At 42.0% G+C, this 9,330-nt stretch overlaps 1 protein-coding gene across 2 annotated transcripts in view; it reads right to left on the bottom strand.

Annotated features, from left to right (window-relative positions):
* The window catches only part of bmp1 (bone morphogenetic protein 1), a 46,995-nt gene continuing 37,665 nt past the window's right edge, over positions 1-9,330 (bottom strand). Inside the window, exons 16-20 of one of the 2 annotated variants that reach the window (XM_012959185.3) lie at positions 7,144-7,269; positions 5,832-5,959; positions 5,252-5,465; positions 1,852-2,102; positions 1-1,122 (exon numbers count right to left, since the gene is read on the bottom strand). In XM_012959185.3, coding sequence (XP_012814639.1) covers positions 988-1,122; positions 1,852-2,102; positions 5,252-5,465; positions 5,832-5,959; positions 7,144-7,269 — 854 coding nt within the window. In that variant the 3' untranslated portion in view covers positions 1-987. Of the gene's footprint in view, positions 1,123-1,851; positions 2,103-5,251; positions 5,466-5,831; positions 5,960-7,143; positions 7,270-7,664; positions 8,053-9,330 lie in introns of those variants that run through there. The other variant, NM_001045671.1, reaches the window with a different exon arrangement.

Raw genomic sequence — 9,330 nt, 5'->3', positions numbered from 1 at the left:
CACAGTGGTGTCCATCTTTAATAAGTCCATAGTTAACATGACATTCCAGGTGGAATATCAGAGAGACATTATGGGGAGGGGGTATAAAAAGGTCTTTTTCTGCAACCAGTTGAAACAGGTCAATGTCTTTAAAACATGGAAGAGATCAAGGAAAACTAAAACAGTTTAAGTGTAGGAGCGTAGTTTCCAAACCCCCAGGAGCCACCATCAGTGGGCATTTTGTGGATATCTTCACAGCACTAGGGTTACATTAGTCATAGCACAGAGATGTCTGTTAGAATCCCCCTCCACATGTGCTACGGTGATAACAACAAAACATCAGTTTGGCAACCACTGGGGTAGATGGTGAAGTGTAAGAATCAGAAGTAAGACTGGGTAAAGGGCTAAGACCTAGGTGGTGGGGAAAGTCATATTTTTGAAAGGAAAGAGAAAGTAAAAGGAATAAACTTGGGTTCGAAGGATTGGTAAGGCAATGTAATTAATTTAAAATCAGTAAATGTAAAATAAAAGGCACAAGTTAGAAGGTCCACGAGGTAAAGGCAGGGGTCAAGTCCCGACTGGTATCAGGATTAGATAATAGAATCTGATTGTTCCGAGCTTTACGAGAAGAACATCAGAGGCAGTGGCCAGCTCCCTATTATATTCCTAACCACAATTTTCACTAGCCCCATAAGAGACAGTATTTATATGCTACAGACATACAGTCTATGAGGCAGTGTGAGCTTATCTCAAAATGTGTGTAACTCTCATCAAATGTGTCAAGAACGTAGCTGTGTATACCAAGTGAAATATTATGGCAATATATGTCTCAAATGTTGGTGCCCTTGCATATCCCTGAGGCTTTTGCCTGTCCTTAATTCTGCATAGTGGGAGTTTGGGGGCCTCACACATGCAGATCTTGTTTTGGGGGGTCCTGCACTTCATCTGTTGTCCCCACAGATGCTGGGTCTTATGTATGGGTTTTAGGGAAAAAATGGTTAATGGGTGTCACTTGCGGGCATGCAGAGTGTCCTGGAATTTGGTGCTGGTAAATCGAACGTGGAATCCCTTTTTATTTATTGTATCATCTGAGTGGAACTTGATTGTCAATGCGTCGCCAGCAGAGTACACCTCCTCCGGGGGCTGTGGGTGACACAATTAGAAATGAATAACACAAAGGGCAATCAAAAGATAAAGTTGCCAGAGTAATAAAAGAAAACTCAATGAGATGCAAGTGACATGAAAGCCACTACTGACCCCACCAAAAAGAACCTTAGTAGAAATCATTTCCCTTAACCCCAATATTCCCGTTCAGGCTCATTTATAATTTATGATTCAATTTAACTTTTTCCCTGTATTTTTATCTGCATGCCAGTCATCAATAATGGATGTCAAGTCAATATTTAACATTTATTTCCCCCAATTATAATGTCGTAAGGCATATCTGGACCCTGTGGGTTGAACAGATACCATCTACCAAGCTGTTAGTTATTGTAGTGGCTTTTTTAATACCCCAGGCCTCTGTGTACCCCAGGGCCTATTTTGAATCCCAGACCTGCCACTCATGGCAGCATAGAGGATGATTGGGCACTGCAAGAGCATGGAGGAGTGGTGCTGAGAACAAAAGTAGGCTAAAAGGTGGAGCAACAACCTAGTAACTGACTATAATTAGTGGGGGTGCCTAACAGCTTGGTGCCTAACAGTGATTCATGTTCTTCCTGTCCTTTAAATAAGGATAGGTAGGTACTAAATGAAAACAATATAACTTTGAAGCCTCCATAAAGAAAGACAGAAAGAAAGTATTTGGTTACTTTAAGGGACAGGGAATAGTTGTAGTGGAAAAATGTATACGTGCTGTAATTCAGTACCTACCCCTGACCCGCAGTACCTCCCCAGACGGGGGGCTCCCTCATCTGGCCCATCATACAATTCCATGTAGTCATACCCACAGTCTGGTTCTTCTTCTAACTCAAAGCTCTGAAAGACCAGCTCCACACCATACCCAGCCTCTGACACTATGTGCCACAAACACTCTGTGCCAGAAGGGTGCGTGTCATCCCCAAACTTTGCATGGGAGTACAGATCCTGTGTACGGACTTCGGCATTAAGAGTCCCACCGCAGACTATAAAACAAAGATGGAAGGTTACACAATTACACATCTGGGCTGCCACCAACAGGAGAAGGTCTACATAAAACAGCCTGGAACTGGTTATCTTGACTTCTCTAGACTTATGGATATGGGGCGTCATTTTATACAGTATTAGTAGAAATGCACAGAATTTGCTACATGGAGCCATGGTTTAGTAATATCAAACAATATAGACTGCTACTCTTAGGGCTCTGGCACACGGGGAGATTAGTCGCCCGCGACAAAACTCCCTGTTCGCGGGCGACTAATCTCCCTGAGTTGCCTTCACCTGCCATCCCACTGGCGACAATGTAAGCCGGGTGGGATGGCACACGCGGTGGCGCGATTTCGGGAAATCGGCGAAAAAGCCTCGCAAGTCTTTTTCGGCGATTTGCCGAAATCGCGCTGCCGTGTGTGCCATCCCACCAGCGACTTACATTGTCGCCGGTGGGATGGCAGGTGAAGGCAACTCGTGGGGAGATTAGTCGCCCGCGAACAGGGAGATTTGTCGCGGGCGACTAACCTCCCCTTGTGCCAGAGCCCTTAGGTTTAAGCCTGATAAGATTAATACATTAAATTGATTTTGACAATTGCATAATCTGTGTGACCTATCAGTGCTTAGATACCATCAGATACGTCACCTCTGCTTATCCCAATTCCCATCAGATCCACCCCAAATCTGACATTCAGACTTATAACAAATTATAAGTACACCTAACAAAGCAGAAACTACTTTCTAATACCTATACATTTCAAAGAGATACGGACCCAGGGAAAGGTATATGATGGAGGCCAATAGCATCTGATTGGACCCAGATGATTGGGAAGAAATAATAGATAATTTATATTAGCCCTTGATGAACACCACAGACAACCAAACAATATTTTAAATCATTTTCAAACTTTTTTCACGCCACAGAAGCTATGCATTATGGGGAAAATGGACTCTCCCAACTGCCTCGGAGGAAAGGCGCTTGCTGCTATGGGACTGTTCCACTTTGCAGAACTGTTAGCATTAAGTAATGAATTTTGTTGCAAAATAACTGGATCTCCCATAGGTCCTACGCCTTGTCACCTCTCTTTGGGTTCCTTGGTTCCCAGGATCAACTCCAGACAAAAGCTCTGAACTGAATGGGCCCATCACTAGTATCTCTTTCCAAGTGGATACATTTAGTAAACTCACAACTGAAACTGTCTAATGAGAGAATGTCCAAAGTATTTCAATTCTGGTCCCTTTGGCTTTAGTCCCCAGCCATAACCTGTAACTAATTTAATTAACTAGCAAATCTACTTTTCCCCTCCTTCGCTTCTCTCCCTTTCGTTGCTGTATTGTTAAACTTGATAAAAATCAATCTTAAAAAAATACCGTGGTAGGCTGTGTGTCTGCTGGCAATCCTGTGTACACTTAATTCAGCATTATAATGATTTCCGCTTGCATCATATAAACTGTTGGGTAATTTTGGTGGAAATATTCCAGGGGAAACACTTGTTTCAGAATAATCCAGTAATAAATAGGTATTAGCATATGTAACCGACAGGAAAGCAAATTCCCCCAAAAGTCTATAAACTGCATCTGTGTTTATTATCTCTGCTCATTATTGCAACACATCCCTACTTATGACAATACTTACTGGTGATGCACTTGTGATGTAGACATGTTATAAACACGGCATAGCTGCACTGTGACTAATGTGTGTCCCCTGTTCCTTGCTCATGTCCTTCCACAAAAACAGATACAGATAGCAATAGTCTGTTCCCACGCTACTCCCTAAATAGGTAATATGTGGAACGCCTCTGCATGACCACGTTTTTATCATTCAACAATAATGTTCTGTTGACTACAAAACATTAATATCTGCTTAAAGAAAGCTTTCGCTGAAATTATTATTATACATTTCATCTAGAATACAAGCTGAGTGTTGTAAAACATGTATATGATTCAGATAAGGAGCATCTTAAGGGAACAAAAAGGTCCAGAAAGTGCAAACTGTAAGGTTAAGGCCTTGTCAGGAGGTGCTTGCCTCAAGTCTAATGCAGGTAAATCCGACCCTGAACCCGCAATCTGCATTTTAGCCTTCTTGAACCCACTACCGTACTTAATCCAACCCCCAACTGCAACCTAACCCATCATAAAACTGAAGGTGACCTCATTGTAGACAAGAAGTAACCTCCTAATAAACCCAAAATGACATTATCTGAGGCTGGAGGAAGGTTGCAAGTGAGCCAAAGCTTACTTTAAGACCCACCTACAACATACCCACATTTTGAATTGTAACCAGTGGCTTGACTCACTGACTCACTTGACTCACTAATTAAGCAATTAGTAAAACAAGTAAGAAAGTCAACTCTGCACCTCCCACCTCAGGATTATTCCACTTGAGAGTGATATTAGAAGCCAACGTTTACAGAAACTAAAAAGGATCCCCCAAGTGATGTCACTTGGCGGAGGTAGATTGAGTTAATGACTGGATATAAAGCAGTGAGGTCTGAATTTTCCACTTTGTTTTCCCCCACTTGGGGGATCCTTTTTAGTTTCACTTGATTCACTGCAGGATTCTGCTCAGATGGCATTCCTGCCACGGTGGCATATATCTACCACAGTACATATCCATGTGTATTTTCATATGAGCTTGTGTAATATTAAGATGTTAAAAACAGGGAGGTCCCTTCTGAGAAAGAGACTACTTCAGCAGTCAGAAAGATGTTGCTAAGACAGTCCCAAATAATTCAGAAGTCAGACTGCATACACTGGGTGGCCAGTCTCTGTCCCAAACAGCCCAGATCACTCCTGAGCATTATCCATATAAAAGCCAAGAATGCCAGAGATTTATCAACATGTAGGAAAATTCTAATACCTAGCAACTGTTACCATATGACTATGGGCCAATTATTTACTCCACTATATGTTCAGCTGCAAGATTGTTGCAAATAATGCTATGTTATTGTTATACACAGGAGATCAGAGGAGTTCTTGAGTTTGGGGGTCTGGTGAATTTATAATTAGCAAGAACATTTCTGTTTAGAATCCATTTAATACAGTACATTGGGATACTTGAGGAGCTGGTCTACAGGGGCAGGCAATCATGCGAACAGAACTTCTCATCTGGTAGCTGCACCATAAAATGTAGAGTCAGTTGACTGACCTGATGATAGCTCTCCCAGAAAGCCTCTCTTCTGGACAGAGTTGTCTGACACAAACTTTAGGAACATGGTGCTGCCCGGAGAGATAATTGGATCTGGAATCTTACTGCCACAGAAGCGAGTGAGCACGGGAGACTGAGCATCATGTCCTGAATAAACCTCCACATGGTCATACAGGCATTCTTGGTGGGACTCCAGGTCTACTTCTGACACAGTCTGGTGTAGAATGGAGGGAAGCAGACACCAAGTGAGGCAAATGACAGAGCTTTATACACCAAGTGTAAGAACAACATAAAGATGCTAAAAGGACATAAGAGATGCATAGATTAGACATTTGGGGGTGGGTTAAACATAAAAAAGGATACCGGGAACTGCATAAGGAAAAAATGCCTTCTGTATTACATGTATGGGATCTATTACCCAGAAACACATTAACCCAAAATATGGCAATGCTATTTCCCATCAATCCCATTTCCAAGCATTCCAGATAACAGATTCCACACCTGTAATAATATTGGAAAGACAGTTTTTATCAGAACAGTGAAAGATATTATCTACAATACATGTACACAGTATGCTCACCAGTTTGACACGATGGCCCGCCGTGGCGGTAATTTGCCAAGTGCAGACCTTCTTGCTTGGGTACTTATCTGGCCAGTTAGGGCTTGAGATGGTCCCAGTGCTGCCTGTCACTTTATGGTCACAACCAGCTAGAAGAGGAATTTATAGTCAGATGATTGTATAACTGCAAAGAAGTCACTAACATTTGCCAGTGTGGAGTAATGAAAGAAATCACCAGCCATGAACTTCTATTTCAAAAGGATTTTAGCAATAACATCATAGCTTATAGGTCTTGCTAGGCGCACTTAATGGTTTCCAGGAAGCAAGGGGTCAATGCCAAGAACCAGAGTTACCCAATAAAATGGAACTGGCTATACCATGGTGTACTGCATGGAAGATCTTCAGAGGATCTACAGCCTGCTGCCTTTTTATATTAAGAGCAGCATATTTACAGAGGCTTCTCAGTGGACTGCTAGTGTGTTTGGCTTTGCACTTTGGGATTAGGAAGTAGAATGTGGCTTTAGATTCATTTTAAAATTTCATCCTGTTTAGAGCAATAAATAACAAAAACCATAGATATTTTGCAATTAAATAAATAGGCAAAAAGTAAGCTTAGTACAAGCTCTCTATTAATTGGACCAATTTTTAAAAAATCAGTATACCCTTTCTGTCTGGTTTTCTCCTAGTTGTGAGAGGAGCAAAGTCAACAAATCTTCATGAGCCCCCTGGTGCTAAAATGAGCGTTTATCCATACAGGGCGGACACCCTGGGTGCTGAAATAACATCTGTGTATAGCGCTGTATTCTAACTGGTCATTTTCATTAGGAAACATTTAGCTACATTTCGAGCCCGCGGGACAGATAAATATTTGAACTTAAATATTTGTTTTTAAAGTTTGGATTTGTAATGAACTGGCTGAGTGGGAATCTTCTCTTTGGAGCTGAGGGAATTTCTCAAGAAATAAACCTGGACACTAACACACTGTACTATTAGACCATACTGTTAGAATGTATGTACTGTCAGACTATTAGACAGTACTATTGGAACCAACTCTTCATTTTTAATGGGTTTGTGGGTATTCATGGTATCTGGCTTTGTGTAACACACTGTGTAACTTGCTGGCACTATATCAGTAAAATGATATAGTAACTATTCATTATGGTGTGATCATTCATTATACAACAATATCTTGGTGTGTATGGTATATAGGATATACCTGCCAGAGGTGTGGGCTAATAGAGCGCTATACCTCTCACACCAGGAGGGAGGTGCTCATAATATAAGGGACAAATAAAAATATAAGGGACTCATAAAGCATGGATGGTTGAGTTACCCTCTTTGCAGTCATGCTTGTTTTCATGCAGGGTAAAACCACTTCGGCACTGGCAGGTATAGCTCCCCAGTGTGTTTGTGCACTCGTGCTGACAGCCCCCATTATCTCGGGAACATTCGTCCTTATCTGAAACACAAAGTAAAGGAGAGATTCAGCACGTTAAGAGGAAAAGTAAGAAAGATGGATTGAAAGAGTAACTCCAGTTTCCCCCATCCACCCTCCCCATACAGCACCACCACCAACAACACCATTACCTGAGAGAGAGAGGGGAGCACCACATAGAGAGCAGAGTAGCACAGGGGCCAGTAGAGTGCATGGATGGAAGATATTGTGTGAACACCTGTCACCTCCCAGGACACAGCTCCCCTCCCATAAACATATATACCACCATTACCTGATAAAGGCCAAGCTCCCCCATATAAATGGGAAGCACAACTGCCCATGAAGCACCCCTTCCCTCAATTTTTGTCTACCCCCTGGTCATCCAAATCATTAATGTACTGATGCTGCTGGTTAAAAAAAATGATAAAAATAAATCTTTATTTACTAAAATAATAATAAAAAAAGATAAACAAACAAGACCTCCCCCCAAGCACACACCAGTCCCATAACGTCTCTGAAGGGAAGAGTGACACCCCTTTCTTGGTGAGGGCTTTATTGTGGGTTGAGGGTGCCGGACGGATAAGAGTAAGGGAAGTTGGACAGGATTTGGGGGGGCAGAAGGAAGACATGTGTATGGGTTGTTTTAGGATGGCAGGAAGAAAAGGTGGGGCTGTCGTTAAGGAGGACGAGTCTTTTTCGCAGTTCGGATTCTCATTCGAGGTCGGCTCCTTTTGGGAGCCTGGTTCTGCTGTTGCCCCCGGTTGACTTCATTCAGCTGTTGTAACTTCTGAATGTTGTTCTTCTTCTCTGTAATGACAGAGGGGGGAGAAAGGGAGGATCGGAGGAGAGACAGAGGCATGTGTAGAAAAGACAGTGATGGAAAGATGATTGCAGAAGATATGTCAGGCAGGAATATGTGAAAAGCAGTAAATATGGGTCAAAATATATTTAGAGGAAAGAAGTGGAAAGAGATAAAAAATTGGAAAAAAATTAACAAACAAAGCAAGAAATGGGCAGAAAATGAACGAATGGGAAGATGGTGGAAATGGGGAGAGACAGACAAAGAAAGGAGCGAATGGGGATAGGGGAGTGTAACCATTTCCTTGTGAAGATGGAGAGAAATCGTGCAGCAAAGGGGGGGGGGGGGGGGGGCATCAAGCAGCCTCCATGCCAAGCTCCACATGCAGCCATACCAAGGGGTTCAGAGCAGCACAGGTTTAAGCAATATACCCTTTAGCCCCAAAGGAAGAATTCCATCATGAAACCATTATTATGACATGCTATGGAGTTCTGAAGACTGAAGTAACAGCAGTAAAGGTTGCTCCAGGTCTAGTAACCTACAGCAACCATGAGAAGTTTACTTTCCTTATACCTTATACCACTGGTAAATACTATGTGCTGCTTGGTTGCTATGGATTACCAGACCTGCATCAGAATTTTTCTCGTTAATAACTTTTCTCATTAATATCCACATTACATCTATTTGGTCTTAAAAATTTGTTCAAGCCCCAACTAGTCACAGTCCCCTTTCAATAAGACCTCTATGTGTCCCCAAGATGCCTTAGTTGAAGAAGATACCTCTTGCCAGTAACACAACTGGTTTCAACTACAACTCCTGTTATCTAAGTGCCTACATTTTGTTCCTACCTCTACAACCTATAAATAAAGATAAGGCTTATGTATGGGAATGAACAAAAGAGTAGAGTATGTAAATGTGGTGGCCATCATGCACTAGCCTGGTCGCAGCTAATTAATTTTTGTAGTAACTGTACATGTGCAATTTGCATCTATGTGATTTCAGTATCCTTTATCAATTTGCTATTATACACTTTATGGTCAAAAGTATCTGGACACCCCATTCTAATGATTGCAATTGGCTATAATAAGCCACACCCATCATTGCCAACACAGGTGCTACTATTGTATACAGTCTGATTCTTAACAGTTCCATGCTTCCTACTTTGTGGCAATAGTCTAGGAAAGGCCATTCCTGTTTTGACAGTAAAATAACCCCTTCACAAAGTAAGATCCATAGAGAATTTGACTGGCCTGCACCTCAACTCAACTGACCACCCGTGGGATGAA

This window comes from Xenopus tropicalis, chromosome 3 (assembly GCF_000004195.4).
Source record: "Xenopus tropicalis strain Nigerian chromosome 3, UCB_Xtro_10.0, whole genome shotgun sequence".
Taxonomy (NCBI): Eukaryota; Metazoa; Chordata; class Amphibia; order Anura; family Pipidae; genus Xenopus; species Xenopus tropicalis.
This window is presented reverse-complemented; position numbering and strand designations above follow the sequence as displayed.